Source organism: Clarias gariepinus, chromosome 23 (genome assembly GCF_024256425.1).
Source record: "Clarias gariepinus isolate MV-2021 ecotype Netherlands chromosome 23, CGAR_prim_01v2, whole genome shotgun sequence".
NCBI classification, from domain to species: domain Eukaryota; kingdom Metazoa; phylum Chordata; class Actinopteri; order Siluriformes; family Clariidae; genus Clarias; species Clarias gariepinus.
The window spans coordinates 21997530-22020213 of record NC_071122.1 but is presented as its reverse complement, the minus strand read 5'-3'; the positions used below and the strand labels follow the sequence as shown (position 1 = coordinate 22020213).

General features: G+C 40.0%; 1 protein-coding gene across 9 annotated transcripts in view; it reads left to right on the top strand.

Moving 5' to 3' along the window:
* magi1b (membrane associated guanylate kinase, WW and PDZ domain containing 1b) overlaps nt 1-22684 on the top strand; it is a 158602-nt gene that overhangs the window by 81740 nt on the left and 54178 nt on the right. For 7 of the 9 annotated variants that reach the window (XM_053483962.1, XM_053483959.1, XM_053483958.1 and 4 more), the window contains exons 3-7: nt 10411-10530; nt 12044-12250; nt 13068-13272; nt 16289-16371; nt 19181-19216. In XM_053483962.1, coding sequence (XP_053339937.1) covers nt 10411-10530; nt 12044-12250; nt 13068-13272; nt 16289-16371; nt 19181-19216 — 651 coding nt within the window. The remainder of the gene's footprint in view (nt 1-10410; nt 10531-12043; nt 12251-13067; nt 13273-16288; nt 16372-19180; nt 19217-22684) is intronic. The other 2 variants (XM_053483963.1, XM_053483960.1) reach the window with 1 other exon arrangement.

The following is a 22684-nucleotide window of genomic DNA, read 5'->3' as shown; positions in this document are numbered from 1 at the left end:
GCACCACCTGCAGGATATTAGGGGAACTGCAAATATACAGTATATGCAAACATATATTAATTAAAAATAAATGAAGAAAACTTGATTTTGGAGAGCCTACTGTATGTCGACACACAATAATCGTAACTGAATTGATTGTCTCCTCCCTTTTAACATAGAATAATTTCAATTAGCAACAGGGATAAAACCTGGTTGTAGGTATTCTTTCATAAATATCTTTACCCAAGTCTTTCTCCTCAAATCTTTTTTTACCCAATAAGAATTACCTAAGAGGACATGGAGATCAGAGACAGACAAGGACGTTTTGGACTGATGTCTCAGCAGATTGTTACAGTGAGCGAGAAAGTGGATGGAAAAGTTGGTTCAGAGGCTCTGGCTGGAACCAGCATCAGACGGTTAGAAAGTCCGAGGTTTTGGCTCTTTATTATATTATATTATATTATATTATATTATATTATATTATATTATATTATATTATATTATATTATATTATATTATATTATATTATATTATATTATATTATATTATTAAAATCTAGGAAACTTGAGCAGTAATTCCAGCTAGGAAACATTCCCAGGTGTGTTCAGCTTAGTTCAGCGCTCTGATCTGTAACGTACGTGACGGACCGATGCTATGGAAAGGTCATCCGAGGCCGTGAACTCGCCCGAGTACCTGGTAGTTTCTGCTGAGTTCATGGAATTTTTGAGTTCTTAGATATTATCTCAGATCGTAGCTGTGTTACCTTTTTTTCAGCTCTTTTATGAATGCAGAGCATTTCAACTCCCCAAAGAAATCCACACAGTTGGGTTCTCATTTATCACTGTCTCTCTCTCTCTCTCTCTCTCTCTGTCTCTCTCTGTCTCTCTCTCAGTGATCATTTCATGGATTTTTTACTTTGTCCAAACAGCTGCTGCAGAAACAGTAAATAAATCAATCAAATCAAACAGAGCGCTGATGATTGGATTCGCCACCCCGGCGTTGCTTAAGAGCATTTTCAGAATCCTTATTTCGGCGGCCAGGCGTCTCCAAAATCATCTGTCTGTAATGTCTCCGGGCACGGTGGTACATCCACAAAACTGTAATGCTGTAATTGCTTTTGTTTCTAAGTGAGACATATGTATTAAGCAAGGAACACAACAAATCACAGATAGCGCAAATGCAATAGACTTTGTTTTAGATGAATATCTCTTTTCCCTCTAGCTAGCTAGAATCTTTTCTTTTTTCTTTTTCTACTTCATTTCTAGTTTGTTTTACCACAATCGGACCGTCCACGTGCCATCCGGCACATCAGGACTGATTTTTACTTTTTTACAGCATGATTTTTACTCTCCTTTACATTGCTGTAAAACAATACCGAAGGCGTTTATCCAAAATACACAATAATCTCCACTGAACAGGTGATATTGAGATCTATCTTCTACTCATGATCTGTGAATCCGTCATAACGGCTCTAATCTGAGGCGCTGTTTGATTTGTTTAATTGATGATTTCTGAGGCTGGTGACTCTAAATGAACTTCTCCTCTGCAGCAGAGGTACCCTTTGGTCTTGATTTCCTGGGAAGGTCTTCATGAGAGACAGTTTCATCATGGAGCTCGATGGGTTTAACAAACGACACAATACTGTTCTTGTAAGAACTGTTCCAGAAACGCAACTGACCTTCGAGTCTTAAAATAACAATTGACTCATGCCGTTTCTGTGGTAGGTACTGTACTTAGGAGGTCGGGTTGCCAGCTCGACGCCCGATTGTCTTTCCCACACTACGGGCGATTTGGGACGCCGGCTAGCTCAACCCTGAGGTTTTCAATTCGGACAATTGTTCTGATCATCGGTGTAATCGCCGCCACCTTTAAGGATCGCTCAGTGTATAGAGCATGGCTTCCTTTTCCCCAGACATAGTCGCTACATAGAGTACTGTAGAGTAGCATGATTAAAAGCTGAAGTATTGGCACCCTGACTTTGACATTTCTATAGGCACTTGAGCGTATGCCTTTATTCGTCAGACCCTGCACATTCTTTTCTTTGAATATCATACACTAGATTGTTTCGGATCAGAGAGATGAAACGGCGCCCCCTGGAGCAGACAGGGTTAAGAACCGCCGACCGTCTCAAATCAAATGAAAATTTTATTTGTCACATACAGTACATACACAGTTATACACAGTATGATATGCAATGAAATGACTGTATGATCGGCCATGACCTAAAATAAAATAAAAAAAGAAAGATAGAGTATTCAAATGGTCATAAAATATGAAATTAGATTAAATAAGTATTAAAAAAAAGAATATAAAATAAAAATAAAAGTTATACAAATATAAAAAATATGAAAGCCTTTTAGCTGTAAAATTTACAATATGTACACATAACAAAATAGCAGAAACAATCTAACGCAGAACATCACAGAGATATTTTTTTTCCAAGATTTCCTGCTCAGATGATGAGTATGCACGTTAATATTCTGGCCTGACGTATTCTGGCTCTCGAGACGTTTCTCTGAGGACACAGAAACTTGATGGACACTTTTAACTATTGTTAACTATAGCTATAGCTATCCTATCTCTAAGAAAAGTGCAGTTGAAATAGTTCAGCTCTACGTCCTGTACTCGGCTGCGTTTTACATTAATTAGGGACCGTGTGAGGCTCTGAGGATCGGATCGAGAAGCATCACCCGTGTTTGGTTTAATAGCTGCATTTATTCTGACGCCAATCTACACATGTCTGAAGAAATCCCACTAGGTGGCAAATAAGCAAGGTTAATATTATTTTTGGCTGAAATTGCTCGGGTCTGAGGTGTGACTGCTGTTATAATGTGGGCAGAAAACACACGTATGAATCTGAGTGAGTTCCTGTGTTTATTTGCAACATGCATGGAATCACTTACAGCTTGTAAATAAAATGCTGGTGAACCCGACGGGTTAGTTTTTTTAAACTTTTTTTAAAATTGTTTTATCTTTACATGTTATTGTAATTCCCTTACGATTTGTTTGTGTCTTTTATGTTTGTGATTACTGCGTGTTTGATGTTTATTATTTTCTCAGCACTTAGATTGTATTATGTTTTAAGTTGCTTCAGAACTCTTGCACAATACATTTTAAAAAATGGCTGGTTTAGTAATATTTTCCAGCAAACTTTTTGCAGCACAGCTCTTACGATCCAGCCTGGACACAACAAACCACAAACCATTGGTTAAAACTTTAACTACAGTTGTTATTCACTTTGCTAAACCAGAGTTAGAGTGCTGAACGGAAATGGAGCTGCGATGTCCAATTTCTACAAAAACTTCTTTATTAATTGCATGAGTTTTATCCCGTCTGAAAGTTGAGCTGCTTGAAGTGTCTGGGTGGAAAAAAACAACAACAAAAAAAACTTCCTAATAATGCTTCATCTGCATTTGTTTGTTTGATTATGGCAGAAAATATTTCAACCAGCTGTGATTTGCTCAAAGGTAAGCAGTACTTCAAGCTCGTGCCAAGAACATGAAGGAGATCACAAATGTGCATACTGTTCAAGTTTCATCAAGATATCTCAATTCTATGTCTGTCACCGCTGTTTAGATGAAAGCGGACGTGTTTAATAAACCGGTCCATCTTTAGAGAGTTTTCGGTGCAGACATGCAGTGGAGTCAACTTCCTGAGAAACGCTGGCTTGGATTCCTGGAGGAACTCCATCCCTCTTATGAATGAACATGACTTAAGCTTTTCTCACATCCTAAATATGACCTTCAAGTTTCATCCAAATTCATGGAACACTTCCTGAACTACAGCTATCTGAGTGGCAAGTTATTTCTGCAGTTGTTGAAGGACAGACTATGCAAAAAAATAATAATAATTATTATTATTATTATAAAAAAAATAAGGCTGAGTAGGTGGAGCTAAATGGTAAATAGTAAATTATTTCCTACTAGTTATTTTAATAGTTAATTATTATTCAGTTCTCTTGTATCAAGGATTTTGCGGATTTAAAATGCATTGTCATAATGTTTGTTTTGCATAATATTTCTCACGTGTCTACCGACTTGTACACCACAAGGGGGTGGACTTGTGGTCCAGGAAGATGAAGATTGCGCCTGCACTATTATTAGCAACTACATAGCTAATTTGTTGCTGCTAGAACTGTTGTGGAAAAAACAAACAAAAGAAAATTATCGATAATTAGCGCATAACCGATTGTTCATTAACGTATTCAAGTATCAAGTTGTTAGAAAAATGTATACAATTTATAACACTGTTTTGCATGTAGTTTGGGAATTAGATTCAGTTTTACACAATGCAAAACCCGAGCGCCACCATCAGGATAATCCGGTTCATGGATCGTCATTTAAGTGTTAGTGTCAATTACAGACAATCCAAAACTCTACCCTCATTTAAAAATACACAGACAGTTAAATCCTATAACGGCGCAACCCTGATCGATTCCTTAATCACATCCAGGAGGAAGTCAATCTCCAGTGTGCACAAGCGCGTGAACGCACCTCGGACGTGCGTAGTGAACAGCCGGCTCCAGGGACGAGGCGACTCGAGGACTCTTTCACAGAAGAACTAAAAAGGATTTTTCACACCCGGTTATTTTTAGCAGTGGCTGGATATGTCAGGACTCGAGCTGCTGCTTTTATTAAAGCCTTGTTTTAAATACAGCGGCAGATCTTCCTGCCTGGGCTCCGAGCGTATGGCTTTCCGGCTTATTACAGCTCAGACTGCATGAAGTATGAGAAACCTGGAAGTCTAGCTTTAATTCTGGTTACTGTTTTATTAGTAAATGTTTCAGGTGCAGAGTTTTTGCTGGAACAGCAGGAAGTAATAAAAGTTTGAGGTGGGGCTGAGTTGTTGAGAAAATGAGTTCATTTTTAAGTTCCTTTGGTTCCAGAATGTTGTACGAGGACGTTGTTTCAAGTCGAAACGGGTCTTGTGATGAAATTTCTGGTGAATAAAGGCATAAAAGTTTGTTGATATTTACAAAAGACTTTAAGCACCGACCTGACTTTGCTCCAAGCCGTTTCCACATGTTTAAAGGAGTTCCTGGGAGGCCAGTGTTTCAGATGTTAAAGCAGATAGTCTCATCATGGCTCCGGCATACTGAGAAAACCTTCCACTGTACCTATGGTGTCCAAGCAGTACTGAAACACTGGGATAAGTGCATTAGTGAAGCTGCCAATTATATAGAGAAATGAAATGGAGTTTCCTCTCTCATAACTGTTATTCATCATGATCAAAAGTCCCGGTTTGACCCGAACAACTATTTTGCTAACTGAGAGCGGTCAGCGTGTTTCACATCACACCCAGAAATGTATATTGTGTGAGCGAGCGGCGATATATCCTCGTTAAAAAGGATACGAGAGATGGAAGGAGAATAATCAGGGCTGATCCGAAACAAACCCAACGCCGTGAGACGCTGATCCCGGATCAGCCGAGGGACTGGGGCAGGACCGCAGCCAGACCGGTGTAGAAACACAGACGGATGAAGACTGTGTGTGTGTGTGTGTGTGTGTGTGTGTTCTTGGGTAAAGGGAGGATTGGGACGATCTAGGAGTGTTGATGTTTGGAGGACGGTGTAGAGCCGCTGATTCACTGAGACTCTCCACGGCTCCTTTATACAAACTCACACTGATCTGAGGTGTACGGCTGAGGAGAGAACTCCACTGCACACACACACACACACACACACTGCAGCATGCTGTCTGTCTGTCTGTGTCTGTGTCCGTCTCTGTCTGCTTGTGCCTCTCTGTTTGTCTGTGTGTACCTGTCTGTCCCTCTTCTGTCTCTGTGTGCCTGTCTGTATCTTTGTTTATCTGTCTGTGCCTTTCTGTCTCTCTGTCTCTCTCTCTCTCTCTCTCTCTCTACGTATGTGTCTGTCTGTCTTGCCTGTCTTTCTGTTTGTCTCTCTCTCTCTTAATGTATGTGCTTGTCTGTCTGTCTGTCTCTCTTTTTTATGTACGTGCCTGTGTGTCTCTGCCTGTCTGTGTCTCTGTTTATCTGTCTGTGTCTGTGCCTTTCTGTCTGTGCTTGTCTGTCTGTCTCTCTCTCTCTACGTATGTGTCTGTCTGTGTATGTTTCTGTCTGTCTCTCTCTCTCTGTATGTATGTGTCTGTGTGTATGTGCCTGTCTGTCTCTCTCTCTCTTTACATGTGTGCTTGTCTGTCTGTGTGTCTGTATCTGTCTGTCTCTCTGTGTATGTGTATGTATTTTTGTTTGCTTCATATATACACACACACACACACACACACACATATATGTGTACGCGTGTGTGTGTGTGTGTGTGTGTGTGTGTGTGTCCTTATTGATGAGGTGTGAGTGAGTCCTAAACTCTCATTAGATAATTGTGTTTTTTGGGTCATGTGGATGCAGATGTTTGGCTGCAGGGTCCTCACTGTTTCTGATCCACTGACCCATAACTACACCGTGTGTGTGTGCGTGCTTGCGTGCGTGCGTGTGTGTGTGCATGTGTGTGTGCAGATCCCATAGAGTTTCTGCATCAGGTTTATTATTTGCAGCTCTTACACACTTCTGTAGTATTGGAGTGATTAGTCAAGTAACGTGAGTAATTCAATGTTGAGTGTGTTTTGACCTCCTGACTATACACACACACACACACACACACACACACACACACACACACACACACACACACACACACACGATTCAAGATGTTTCATTGGCATGACAAATATTTACATTGCTATTGCCAAACTCAGAAATAAATCACAAGAAAATAACAGAATTATAAATAAATAAATAAATAAATAAGAGAGAAAATGAAAACGTTGGAGTATAAAAGGAGTGATAATAAATAAATGTCCATAAAATGAAAGAGTACAGACATTTAGTTCTGCAAAGACAGTCAGAGATAAACACTCGTGAACATTACAGTCTAAAAAATAGGGATTTATAAAACAGAGCATTGTGTGTGTGTGTGTGTGTGCGCGTGTGTGTGGTGGTTCCCTCTGTCCCAGTGCCCAGACTCTAACTCCCAGCAGGTGTGCTCTGGTCCTGGACCGCGTGTGCTGCTGCTGCTTTATTAAGTTCTCCTCACCTCTTTATAAATCTTTCTGCTCTTTCTCGGTTTCGGTGGCCAGATTCTCAGAGTTGAGTTGATGTGGCATTTGGATATGGCCATGGACACACACACACACACACACACACACACACACACACACACACACACAGGATTCGGGGTGTTCCCTAATTAAAGTTTTATTTTATTTTTTCCTTGCAGTGATATTGCGTTCTGGCATCACTGGTGTGTGTGTGTGTGTGTGTGTGTGATCACCAGACAGCAGTTTATTGCATCAGATTGTTAGAGTATATACAGACAGACTGCACATGATGTGTGTGTGTGTGTGTGTGTGTGTGTGAATGAAACTTAGCAAGGCTTAGAAACACTTAAAGAGTCATACGAAATAGACAGGACTGGTACATTATGGTTGCTATGGTAACGGCAGGAGCCTGTACTTCCTACTCGGGGTTTCTATGAGGAGAGATTTATTCTGTGTCTACGTAAGGAGTCTCCGGTTTCACCGTTCGTGGTGTAAGAGGGGTAAACACGCTTCACACACTTCAGAGTGTACTGTTTGGGGGGGAAAATATCTAGCTCTGTGTTAAAAGTATCTCTGCACTGCAGCTCGTCACCGTATGGAGGATTATTTTCCTGTAAGTGTTTGATTTCAAGGTCCTATATCTGTATATAATATTATATAGTGTGTGTGTGTGTGTGTGTGTGCTCGCATATTAATGCGCAAGCTAAAAAACCCCTCTGATAATTTTCATACCTCAGGCTCCTAATATTTTCCTTCAAAATGTGCCGTTTCAGTACCTACTGTATGTAAATGAGCTACTGCTAAGCCACGCCCATCAGAGAACATCAAAGCTAGAGATGCTGTAGTACTGTAAAGGTCTGATGCGGATGCAGAGAGATGAAAAGTATTCAAACTAAAAGAAGATCAGGCGATAACGCGACGTCGGGGATGTCAACCGCCGTTAAACACCATGAAGAACAACAACAACAAGGGGGAGGAGCTCTTTTATATGAGGTCACAATAGGGGGAGAAAATCGGATTGGTTTGTTTAAGCCAAGCCAATAGAAAAGCTGGAAAATAGTTTTGATTTTGAAAGTATGTTTTTGTGTTGGGTTTTTGTGAAAAGTGATTATAAAGTAGTTTTAGACAAATCCTGCGCTTTATATCTATTACATGTAGCTTAAGATGTGCATGTGCTGTACGGAAAATGTGCCCTTAATCATGCAAAAAAACAACTGAAGTAAAATCTGAAGTAAACGAGAACTTGCTTAGTGCAGCGTTTCCTTAAGTGTCAGCTGCAGCCCCCTAGTGGGTCATATGAGTACTGCAAGTGGTCTGAGAGTCATCATTTATTAGGGCCCAAGCACTATAGTGTGCACCAGGACCCTCTAGTTTTCCCAAGAATACATTTTTTTCCACACTTTTGGGCTTTTTTTGCTCAAAAACTCATGAAAATTAGCCTACAGGTTGGAATCTGCTGTGTTCAAGTTGTGCGGTGGACCCGTGCCGGCGATGGCGCGCGGTGCTTGGGCCCGTCATCGTTCCTTACAACTATATTTTAATTTTTGTTTGTTCTCTTCTTTCTCTTGAGCTTCGTTCCCTTTTATCCCAGGCGTCGCCCCATCGGATCGTTTGATCCACAAGATCTGGCGCAGATTGTTTTCTAATTTACGTACGCCGAATCCCCTTCCTGTCCCCCACTGAGACTGGGCCTCGGGTTTCTCGGTTGTACAGAGGGGTGTAGGGTTGAGGATCTTTCCCAAGGGGTCAAAAAATTAAATACAAAGTTTAAAATTTAAGGTTTCGGGTAGACCGCACAAGATTTAGTTTAGGAATGTCTGCCTTGGTGGCGGCACGGTGGTGTAGTGGTTAGCACTGTCGCCTTGCACCTCCAGGGTCTGGGTTCGATTCCCGGCCAGGCTCTATTCCCGTCTCCGTGTGCATGGAGTGCATGTTCTCTACCGTGCTTGGTGGGTTTCCTTCAGGTACTCTGGTTTCCTCCCACGGTCCAAAGACATGTAGGTTTGTTTAACCTGCTCGGTGTTCTGGGAAACTCTGTCTCGAGATGAGTTAAGATCGGGTCCGTGACAAAGAGCCGTTGTTGTCTCTTATCCGCGACGAGAGCCGGGAACCCGGGATGAGCTCGAGCGCCGACGTTTCGGTGACGAATTTGCTTACATCTTGATGAATGGATGAAGCAGGGTGAAGAAAAAGTGAGGATTATGAGCAGCCTCATAGAGATTGAGTAAAATTATATAATAAAATAATAATAAAAAAAACTTAATTAAAAGAGGAATAGGAAAGGAGGGGAATCAAAACTAGCTGGAAGAAATAAGGATGGAGAACAGAAATGTGTTTGGCATGTGAGGGTCAGTTCCAGTTCTTTTCATTGATGTATTTTTGAGTTATACAGGGTGTGTGTGTGTGTGTGTGTGTGTGTGTGTGTGTGTGTGTGTGTGTGGAAGGGTAATGCGCTATGCGGGATCGTTCCTCAGAGTGCAGTTCAAGCCCGTATCTTTCTTCCTTAAATTGAATTACGAGAGGACGTCCGGCTGACTCAGGGCTACACAATGTCTCCTTTCATCTTCATACCTGTGTATTTTTGGGCATTTCGTGCCTTAGAGACACACACACACACACACACACACACACACACAATCGCTCAGCTCTGCTCTGACTCCACTCTGTCATGTGGCTTCACAGCTTCTGCAGTTCACAGTTCCTCATTAACACATGATGTTCTCTTCACCGGATCGCGCAGGAACGCGCCTTTGATTTCGGACCCGAACCGGATCAGGGATCGAACCCAAAATGTGCCACATGATGCGTTATGGGCGTCGATGGCATGTTTTTTTTTTTTTTTTTTTTTTTTTTGCGTTACTCATCTATCAGGCTCAGACCCGTCACTGAGTGTGGTGCTGTTTATCTGCACTGGGATCATCACGGACAAAATCACACGCTGCAGACGAGACTTTGTTTGTTTGTTGTTTTTTTTAAGAGGTTTTGGATGAATCACAGGAGTCACAGGAGTCACATGAGTCACATGCTATGTTACAGGAGTCACAGATTAGTTTCAACCATGAGCTCGACTGAATTAAATCAGTACATGAGGATGTACGTCATCTCCATGAAAAGGGCAGTGAGACGAGAGCGGTGTTTTTAATAATTTATAAAAAAATAATTATTGATTCATTTGTTTAACCTAACTATGATGATGTAATTGCGCCACTAGAACTATTTATATAAAAATGAAAACGGGGTTTGTCTTGTTTGTATCATTTATTATTAATGATTGATTAATTATGCATTGATGACCAACACACGCTACAGATGGAAATGCCAATTTATCCGAATCCTGAATATTTCTGAATTTGTGTGCGTGTGTGTTTGATTGACACAGGTACGACCCGCCTTCCTCGTGACGGAGAGGTTCCCGGAGTCGATTATAACTTCCTCTCGGTGGAGGACTTCCTGAAGCTCGAGCAGAGCGGGACGCTCCTGGAGATCGGCTCTTACGAAGGTAAACGTCCCCACTCCTGTCTTCTCACGCCACTTCCTGTCCGTTCCATCCTGTCCTTCATGGAACGACCTTAAACTCGTTGTCTCGCTGAGGAATTTATGTGAATGTAGATAAATGTGTTGTCCAGAACACCTGAGCTGGGATTACTGGACAGACCCTGGACATTTCACACGGTTTCATCACACCCTCTCTCTCTCTCTCGCACTCTGTTTCTTTCTCTCTTTTTTGTTTCTCTCCACGTCTCCCTCTCTGTCTTTTTCTGTTAGTCTGGGATGGAGAAAAACAAAACAAAACATCTTCCTGTCTTTTCTGGTCTCTCTTTTTGTCTTACCACCATGTTTACTCATGTCTCTCTCTCTCTCTCTCACTTCGCCCTGTCTCTCTTTATATCTCTTCCCGTATCTGTCGGCCTCCCAGTCTCTCCATCGTTACCAGTCTTTCACTGTCTCCCTGTTTCTCTGTCGCTCTCTATCATCTCTCTTTCCCCTGATATTTCTCTGCCCATCTATCCCTCTGTCTCTCTGTTGTTCTGTGTCTCTCCAGTCTAAGACTATCTCTCTGTCTTTTTTATATCTAACTCCATGTCTACTCATCTCTCTCTCTCACACACACAGCGCCCAGTCTCTCTTAATCTCTTCAAGTCTCTTCCAGTATCTGTCTGTCCATCACTCTACCTCTTTTCCCTGATATTTTTTTTCCTGTCTCTGTCTTTCTTTCTAACTCAATTCATTCTTCTGTCTCTCTGCCTCAGTCATTCCCCCGTCTTTGTCCCTGCTTCATTGTCTCCTTTTACCTCTTTGACTCTCTCTCTCTCTCTCTCTCGTCATCTCTCCTCCACTGTGTCTCTCTTTCTTCTTCTTCTATATTTCTCTCTATATACAGTCTCTCTCTCTATTTTTTTGCTCTCTCTCTCTCTTTCTCTCTCTCTCTCTGTCTTTCTCTTCCCCTTGTCTAAAAAAAAACAGCAAATAAAATTTTTAATCATTAAAAGTGTCTCTCCTGGCAGGTTCTTGTACGTACCGCTCCTACAGTCAAGGACAAGGACATGTTCCCCAGTAAACAAACAAACAAACAATAAATGCTTCAGTTACAATAACAGACGCTGAGCTTTGAAAGACACGGGTCTTTGATTAAAACCTTTATTTTTCTTTATTAAAAAAAAGCTCACACTTCGTCCAAAATGCTTTTGTCTAACATCAATAATCTATAATCGGTTTATAATGATCTATAAATGATGATCAGAATTGAGGCAGAGATAAAATTCACAGTTTAACCTCACTCAGGGTTGCCTCTTCCTCCAAAAATCACCAAAAAGCTCCCCTCAGCCTGTACACACCGCCTTTCCTCGATTTCACTCACCTCCCCTGTCCTCTCTCTCCCTCTCCCTCTCTCTCTCTCTCTCTCTCTCTCACACACACACACACACGCGCGCACACACACACACACACACACACACACACACACACTTCTCTTTTCCTCTTCGAATCACTCCTGATATGCCCTTGTTGCCTAGGTAACTACTATGGAACGCCCAAACCGCCGAGCCAGCCCCCCGCTGCTAAAGTGATTGGCGGAGAGGCGTCGCCCAACGACAGGCCCCGCCCCGAGGAGACCACGCCCCGCCGCTCCAAGTCCTACAATGAGATGCAGAATGCTGGAATAGCCCCTGCCGACACAGAGGATGAGGACGAGTTCCCTGAAATGAACAGCAGCTTCACAGGTGAGGGATGGGCAAGACCGGGAGACGCAGGGGCGCCATCTGGTGGTCGAGGGCGATATCCGTGTAGAATGTTGGTAGAAAGCAACAGAGGAGGAAATTATTTCATGGAGGTTTATTTTTATTTATTTAGTAATAGAGGCAGAGGAGCATTTAAACGAGCTCCTTTATGTATTGTAATTAATTAATTAATTAGGGATTGTAATAAAATAAATTAGCTAAATGTGATGAGAGAGAGGAGTGTGTGTGTGTCTCTCTGTATGTTCCCTTTGTAGGGTGTTTTAGCTCCACCATAGTGGACTTCATGTCCAGTCTTTCTTAAACTATATTCCTTTTTTATGTTGAATTTGACTAAAGTGTTTGTTTTTGCTGCATTTTGGCAACATTTGATCGAGTGAGATTAAATTCCTGACATTTTATTTTCATGACCAGCAAAGCTACATCCAAATCTGTGTGTGTGTGTGTGTGTGTGTGTTATAGACTAATCGGTGTGTGTGGGGCTCTTGACTCTCACCTCAGCATGTTTGCTAATTGGAGACGTGCTTGTTGATTTCGTGTGTGTGTGTGTGTTTGACGTTGGCACACAGACACGTAGGTGTTAGGTACAGTAAGTGTAAACGGCTTTGGATCACCACAGATGGGTCAGGAAGTGAGGGGGCGGAGCTGTTAACTGAGCGCCCCCCACCACTCCCAGACCCTGGTGGAGGTGAACTGAGGAAACAGTTCTGTGTGTGTGTGTGTGTGTGTGTATCACTATATACTGGGGTTGGGCTGAGGTTTAACCCTGTGTGTGTGTGTGTGTGTGTGTACCCATGTGTAGGAGACTCGAGTGAACCGGACGAACAACCCCCCGCCCGCCCCTACGCCCCGCCTCACCGACTCAACAGCGCCCCGACGGCAACCACGGAGAGCACGCAGAACACACACACACACCCCAGCCACCCCACGGACGAGGACCCGCTGGGGCCTCTACCCGAAAACTGGGAGATGGCTTACACCGAGAACGGCGAGGTCTACTTCATAGAGTAAGGAAGAAGTTCCACCTTTATTCTTACTAACGCTTTGTCGTTCTGTTTATAATATTAACTTTTTAAACTAATAGAAAAGGCTTTTTAACCAGCGCTCTAGTTAATAATCAGCCCTCACTTGTGACTCTATAACGAATGGTAAGTACGCGCCTAATTATGCCGAGGGAAGTGTTTATTAGTGATAAATAAATACAGCGCCGCAGCCGGATAGACGCTCGATGCGGATGTGTGAACAAGATTTCACGTCTGAACCGAAGAATCTGAAATATGATTAGAATATGATTAATTCAGCATCTCTAGTGGAAATCCCGTAGTAATGAAAACCGCTAATGTGTTTTTAATACACAGAACGACATCCGGTCCATATACCGAGCGATAATTACGCCGTTTAATGAAGATGATTTATTGTTGACGGTCCATTACGACCGTAATTAATCTGTAGCGTAAAGGCTAAGTAGCACGCGGAAACAGTGGCTTTAATTCCTGTTTTATTTCTGACAGAATGAAGCTTCATCTGCCATAGGTCTGATTATTGAGAATACATTTTGAGTCATAGAAATGAAGTGACACACAGGTGTTAACTTCATGATCTGTTCATATTTCTACTAGAAACCTAATATCGTTTTTTTTTTTTTTTTTACAACATTAAAAAAAAAATCTTTTTGGTCGGTTTTCAGATCTTTCACTGATGATACAAATCGTTATACACAGAGTGAGGCAAAAAAAAAAGTATATTCAGATCAGGAAAAGAACAATAGTATGATGTATATTAATACAATAGTAATAACATTATTTTATTATTGTCCTAATATTATCATATATATTAATATATAATGTACTGTATAGCAATAAATTATTTATTTTTTGGTTGAGTCTCTATACTGTGAAATTTAATTTAATAATGCAGATGTAAAGAAGTAAAAAAAAAGTACTTTAACCTCAGCAACCTCATTTCCCCTCTCGTCTGTTCCAACCAATCATCATTTAGCATCAGTAGTTGACTAATCACTGTTTCACACTGGTTTATGCCTTAAGTTAGATTATTATTATTTTACTTTTTATGCTAGAATAATTCATGGGTCACTGTGCGGCTTAAAAACAAACAACATTCCTCTGAAAATGCTCAGGTACAGGGACTGGACAAAAAAAGTCTTTGCTTTAGGAAGCCTGTAGAAGTATTCCTCATTAAAACTAAAAACGTTCCTCATTATATTAACAGTATATAAAGCAAGCAAAATATAAAGAAATGACAGGGGGGAGGGGGGTCAAGACTTTTGCATAGTGCTGTAGATATAACATTTTTACCTAGTACTTTAAAAAACATTAACCATGCATTAAAATGCGCTGATTATTATTAAATGCTATTGACCGGGATAATAACAAAACCGAAATGAAAGGATTTACCTCTTATTTAGGAATCAGTTTATTTATTTATTTATTAGTTATTTGGTTAGTTTAGTTTCATTGCAGTACTACACCAAATATTAAAACTTTTCTCTTTTTTTGTGCACGCTTAAGAAGAAAAAAAAAAGTTAGGAAAAGAAAAAAAAAAAGATTTTATGAAAAAAATGAACCCATGTCAGAACCAAAATCTTTAAGAGACAAAAAAAAGTGAAAGGGTTTTTATTCGTGCTTAGAAGAAAAATATATTTTGGCACAGAATCTCAGGAAAAAAAACATTTCCGAGTTATTACATCATCTGAAGAATTGTCTGGTCTGCACAAGCTTTTTAAAACCAGCTCTTCGACTTGAAACGAGAAATGTGAGTTGTTGAAAAATACGAATAAGTTTATAGCGGATGTTCACTTACACTGAGAGGAGGGGCGTGACCCTACGCGTACCTGTAGCTTTCGTACAGGAGGTTTACTACAGTGCGGGGTCTTTTATAAATACCCCAATTCAATAATTTTATTTATTTTATTTTATTTTATTTAATTTTGTTAAAATTCCAAACAAGCTTTACACAGGACACTGTACTGCCTGCCAATGTGTGAATAGTTTAAAGCACCCCACCTGCAGGATTATAGAGGAACTGCAGCATATTACCACCTCAGATGCTTATAAATTAAATAATAATAAAGTGTTAGTGTGGCGAAGCATGAATTACCACAGAGAAAGAAATTGCAATAGATCGCTAAATTAAGTTCATAATAAATAGAAAATGTCATGCTTTCTTTTTCATTTCACTGTTTTATTACCAAAAAACATAATGGATCGTGACTTTTGCATACACCCCTAACTGAAGTGGATGAAATTATATAAAAAAACGCCAAGAACAAAAACTATAAGATATATGAGAACCATATAAATAAATCATATAAATCACAAGCAATTTTTTTAATTAATTAATTAAAATGTGTGTAAATAAATATATATATAAATAATATAAAAAAAAGATATTATAGATATTAATTATTGGCACCTTTCATGTGGTAAGTGTTAGGTGAAAAGGTTATATATCTTTATATATATATATATATATATATATTTTTTTTTTTTCATTGTGATTTATATTCCTTATTTATATATTTTTTTTATATTGTGTGTTTTTTGTTCTTAGCATTGCACTAGTAATTTCTGGTCACTTTGCCCTGTGTTTACTGATCAAGATATATAGTGTGAAATCTATAACCTGTCTTTGTGTTGCTGTCTCTATTGATCCTGTATATCTGGAATTTCCTTCGGGATCAATAAAGTATCTGTCTGTCTGTCTCTCTCTCTCTCTCTCTCTCTCTCTATCTATCTATTTATCTCTCTCTCTCTCTATCTATCTATCTATCTATCTATCTATCTATCTATCTATCTGTCTATCTATTTATCCATCTATTAAAATCTATAAAAAACATCCCATATTCTGATGACGTGCCGGTATAAAGTGCTGGTGTGATGTCCAGCTGTTAATTACTCACTCAGGCCCCCTGATGCTCGTGATATCGAGCTGACGGTGGCGTATCTGTGTGACCGAGCGCTCTAAAACTCACTCGTTTTTCTTCCTGCACGTTTTGCGTTTCAGCCACAACACAAAGACCACGTCATGGATCGACCCTCGGTGCCTGGACAAGCCCCAGAAACCCCTGGAGGAGTGTGACGATGACGGTACGGACACCATGTCTTCTATTTATTTTGCATTCTCAGCATCGTGTGATGAGCGTTTGTTTGTCGCGGACCTACATTGTGTGAGACAGATTTTATTTAAGCAGAGAAGGTTCTTGTGAATTTTTCTACAGTTTAAAATAACGCACTGATACTGGAAGTAAAATAAACTAAAAACAAAGGTACGTACTGTATGGAATGTGTGTGTTTATAAGAGAGAGAGAGAGAAAGAGAGAATATACTATACAGACATTCATGGCTGCTGTAGGTGGCACTGTTGCACTACAGTAGCATTACACACACACACACACACACACACACACACTTTAAATCCTTCAGAACAGACTGGATTAGTCACATTACCCAACACAAATTGTGCCCACTCCGTCTTCAGGCTGTCTGTCTTAATCTAACACACACACACACACACACACAAAACCCTGCATACAAAGTGCAGCTTAGTTTTCTGGTACACACCGTTTCATTTTTCAGCAGACGCTAAATAAAAGAATTCATAGAAGCCCGAGCGAGTTCAGCACTCTCAGCGTTCCCCGGCTCGGGCAGGCGTTTTTTTCCTTCTTCTCCTCGTTAAGACATCGACAGGATCAGATTGAATATGCAAATGCGAAGCAGAAAGTAGCCAAAAGCGATACGAAGTTGACCTTGAATAAATAGACCCAGCAAAAAATAAGTGACATCGATTAGCTGAATCAGGAACGCTCCTGCGGGGAGAGCGGAGACGAGTGAATCAATCTGAACGAGTCACGGAGCAGACTCACTCGAACGAGTCTTCAGGACATCGGACAGCTAAAACATAAAATAGCTAGGGATCTTATTATTACTTTGGTTATACGCTTGTATGCTTGTGTTTCCAAGAGATGTTTAAAAACCAAGTTCAACCTGCTTCAGGACGATGAACTTTTGAACTTCCTGATTCATCTGATTTAAAGAATCTATTTCATGACTAATCTGATTAACCGATTCAAGGATGGTTAATAAAGCACTATAATAACGTTAAACCTCTGAACTTATTCATGGATGAGCTTTAGTCTGTACAATTAAACTGATTCTGATTCAAGCCAACATTCATTTCAGTGTAAAAACGTGTCTCAGATCATCACTTTCATTCCCAAACAAAGTCTTTTTAAAACTCCTGCCTGCATATCAGGTGTTCACACTAAGACCCGCGACAGGAGAGGCTTACGATTCACGCGCAGGTCTAACACAGCTGTCCGTCATGACCTCGTTCCTCTCTCTTTAGCTGTAATTTCAGTCCCGAGATTCACATGAATGAATCGGTCAGGCCTCAACTCGCAGGCGACATGACGTGAACGAGCGGAACGATCTTTAACTTTTAGTTCTCGGCAGTATTTAGAGCTTGCAAGTAATCGTTGTGAGGTGCTCACATTATATAAATTTCCATTTGCTTCTTCCTGAAAGGAAACTTACCATAACTGACACAGACAATATGGCTTTCTGTCTTTATTAATTACTAAGCTTTCCTTCATAACTCTGTGCTTTGGCAAAAAAAATATCTTCTGTCTCTTTCTGTTGTTCTAACTTTGCTTTGAGTGTAAAGATGCCCATCTGTCTAATCCGTCTCTCCCTACAAAACTCAAGAAGAGGTCATGAACGGAGCAAAAGAATCGAACAAAATAATTATTTGTCGTATTTTCCAGACTTGTGAGAGAGTTTAAGAGAAAAAGTTCAAAGGAGAGAGAAAGAGAAAGCTATTAAAACTTTGTATCAATTTGATTTGTTGTATAAATTGCATTGGACCTTTTATTATTGATGAGGATGGTTATGACATAGGATAGAGAGATGTCTAACCAGTAGAGTGTTTGATCTCCCACATTTAGTGATTTACTGATTTATTGCCAGTTAAATGTTATCTATGATTTCTTTTAAATCCCATCGATTATTTTAACACCCGTCCAATATGTGAAAAAGATTTAAAGTGGTGATTTATAGATCTCTCTTTATGAAATTGTACATCCGTATATAGTACGTACTCACACATACACAGACACACACTCTCTTATTAAGTTCATGCTTTCCTGCAATATTAACAACTTCCTGTAATCCCGTCAGCTAACGAGGTTCCTGTTTATCGACCGTTTTTAAAAAATAAATCGTTTTCTTTCCTTTTGCCTTTTAAGAAGACACGTCTCGCCTTATTCCTCCCCGTAGTCTTAAATTGAAATGCTAAATTATTAAAACACATATTTTTACAAAGGAAATCTATAAAATAACCTTATTATTGAGATCCTGTTTTATAGTGTTTGATGTAAATCTGATGTAATGATGTGTGTTATGGAAATTAGAGCATTGTTAATATTCCATTACGTCATTTAAATGCAGAAAAAAAAACCAAAAGGATTTTATGTATTTTTCCACGATAGGAAGGGAACAAAAAAAAAAAAAATCCTGGTTAGATGGCTGACTCTTGCTAATGCGCATCCTTTCCTTGGTTAAAAATAAAAACGACGACGCTACACTGATGCAGAATTTATAACGTTGCATAATTTACAGCACCTGCTGCAGGGAGAAATACATCTTACAGTCTGAAAATATTTTTCACATTATTGGAGGAAGAAAAAAAAGGGGGGGGGGGCGTTCACAACACCTGCACCAGTTTAGATTTTTTGGGATTTAGAGGAAACTCTCCCGTTTTTTATTCTGATGAGCAAATCCACACTTGGGCATCTTTAACCTCATAACTGCGCTGACTAATGATTGACACGTTCTCACTGTGGCTTCTCTTCCCTCTATCCTCTTTTTTTTCCGCACTCTCTGCCTTGCTCTTGAGAAGAAGGGGTTCATACTGAGGAACTGGACAATGATCTAGGTAGGACATGGGTCTTTTGGGGGAACTGATTTGTTTTTCCTCTCTCTTTAATTTGCTCTCTTGTTCCTATTTATAGCTATTAAGAATTGAAGCACAGGGCTGATCTCAGATCAGTTTCAAAGCACAGGTGTATTATTTGCATGACGCAACTCCTGCATTAACATTCAATGTTTTTTTTTCTGCTTCTCTTTATTTTCTTTTCTTGTATTATTTAGACCCAGGAGCGGCCGCAGAAACCAAATAACATACATTATTTATCAGGGTTCTCGCACCTAAGCAGGGTTCACAATCACCCTCTCGGAGTCGGAGCGTTTCCCATATGATCCATGCTCTCGGAAACGATGCGGTCGTTCCTGCCTGAGCGCGTTTCTCATATCAGGAAGTCTAGCACACACACAGAACATAAGTAAAACATCTTAGCAGGGCTGGAAATGGAATTCACGTAGTTAGCATCGGCCCCGGTGCCTCCGAAGCCCGGGCGCATTGGAAGGCCGAGGTCAATAGATATTGATCTGCAAAATTGGAAACATTAGCCAGACAGCATCAGGACTAGATGTGACAGGCCTTTAGAGGCACAGACTGGATCAGAGAGGAACGTGAACGGCTTAACAAAAGCGTGCCGCTTGGGTCTCTGTGGAACGGAAATGCGAGCGAGGGGAGAAAAACCAGGCGTCTGCACATGCCGCTTTTTCTCAGTCTGAGATGAGATTTAATCCAAATGTTTGTCAGAATGTAATTATTTAATCAACCAATTCATCCTGCAGCGCTCATGATCTTCTGGTTCAGGGGTCAGTTTAATATGTTAAATATGGGCTTCTGAGTAACTCTGGCTGCTTCGTCCAATTTAAATGTCATACTTGTTGCATTTGTGAAACCAAGATTAAATTATTTGCTGAAGATTAATTAATAATTAAAAGATCAAATAATGATTCAGAAATGCCTTTTTTTCTTTCATTTTACTGAATGCACGAGGTTACTGGAGCAATTGCGCAACCGTAAAAAGGTTAGATAGATAGATAGATAGATAGATAGATAGATAGACAGACAGACAGACAGACAGACGGACAGACAGATGGACAGATATAGGTAGATAGATGGATGAATGGATAGATGGATGGATAGACCAGATAAATACACAGACAGATAAATTGATAGACAGATAGATGGATAGATAGATCTATGGATGAATAGATAGATAGATAGACAGACATGTAGATAGACAGGTAGGCAGGTAGGTACATAGATAGATAGATAGATAGACAGACAGACAGACAGGTAGGTAGGTAAATGGACAGACAGACAGATGGATATATGGACAGATATAGGAAGGTAGATAGATAGACAGACAGATGGACAGACAGATGGACAGATATAGGTAGATAGATGGATGAATGGATAGATGCATGGATAGACCAGATAAATACACAGACAGATAAATTGATAGACAGATAGATGGATAGATAGATCTATGGATGAATAGATAGATAGATAGACAGACATGTAGATAGACAGGTAGGCAGGTAGGTACATAGATAGATAGATAGATAGACAGACAGACAGACAGGTAGGTAGGTAAATGGACAGACAGACAGATGGATATATGGACAGATATAGGAAGGTAGATAGATAGACAGACAGATGGACAGACAGATGGACAGATATAGGTAGATAGATGGATGAATGGATAGATGCATGGATAGACCAGATAAATACACAGACAGATAAATTGATAGACAGATAGATGGATAGATAGATCTATGGATGAATAGATAGATAGATAGACAGACATGTAGATAGACAGGTAGGCAGGTAGGTAAATAGATAGATAGATAGATAGATAGATAGATAGATAGACAGACAGACAGACAGGTAGGTAGGTAAATGGACAGACAGACAGATGGATATATGGACAGATATAGGAAGGTAGATAGATAGACAGACACGTAGATAGACAGGTTGGTAGGTAGATAGATAGATAGATAGATAGATAGACAGACAGACAGGTTGGTAGGTAGATAGACAGATGGATGGATAGATAGACAGGTAGGTAGGTAGATGGATAGACAGATGGATAGATGGACAGATGGATAGATAGATGGATAGATAGATAGATAGATAGACAGATAGACAGATAAATACACAGACAGATAAATTGATAGACAGATAGATGGATGGATAGATAGACAGACATGTAGATAGACAGGTAGGTAGGTAGATAGACAGACAGACAGATGGACAGACAGGCGGATAGATAGACAGATAGACAGACAGACAGGCGGATAGATAGACAGATAGACAGACAGACAGATAGACGGACAGAGAGACAGATAGACGGACAGATAGACGGACAGATAGACGGACAGATAGACAGATGGACAGATGGATAGATAGATGGATGGATAGATAGATAGATAGATAGATAGATAGATAGATAGATAGATAGATAGATAAAAATGTTTATTATATGTAAAAAAAAATCAGATAGCATTTTAATAACAATTAAAATCATACATGATTACTGCATAACAGCCCAGTTACAAATAGTTTCCAGATTGATAAGTAAGAATAATGGTTCCATTGCGATCAAGTCCGACAATTTAATTGGTCAGAAATGATTAATAGTTTTCTCAGCTGTAAATAATAGGCGCATATCGATGCCCTTGTTAACTCGTAAGTTCATACGATGGATTGAACAGTAGACCCTTTAAATAGTCGGATAAAAAACCTTGTAAAACTGTTACGACATTTATTTTAAGGACATATTGAACAATATTTTTTAAAGGAGTCTCCAGTGTCAGCATTTCGAGACACACGAGTTTATACTTTAAGGTTTGTTAAAATCGCTTGTTGGTTCAGTCGAGTAAGAAACTTTAGCATCTGTTGTTATTGATTAATAAACACATGTGAAGTGTTAACAGTAGCTCTGCTTCATCACTCCACTGTCATTGATTATTTTTTTTAAAAACAGCATGACACTAAGAGAACAGCTGTACGTGGGATCGACATAATAATTACAATCAGCTTTTGCTGCACGTAGGGGACAACATTCCTCCTCCTCCTCTTTGTTTCCTGCTACTGCTACTACTAGTAATAATACACCAGAATCGGTGATACACACGGCTGTGTTCCTCTCAGCACTATTCATTAAATAAACACAATAAATAAAGGCCAGCGTAAAGTCAGATGTGTGACGGAACACTTTTAATCAATAAATCATGTGCACGGATAAAAAACGATGACATTTACACGCTCTGTACTATTTCCGCCTGACGACCTTTATTCGTAACTCGGGTGTGTAAGAGATGCCACCAGGAGTAAGTCATTATAAAGTCTCCCATACTTATCCCAAATATCGTTCTCCTTCCAGATGATTAAAACACAAATGGTAACCTGGATGTTCACAATTTGAACATGTTTAACCTGGATGTTCCCAATTCCCGTTTGTAGAAGCCAGGTTGGGGGAGGAGC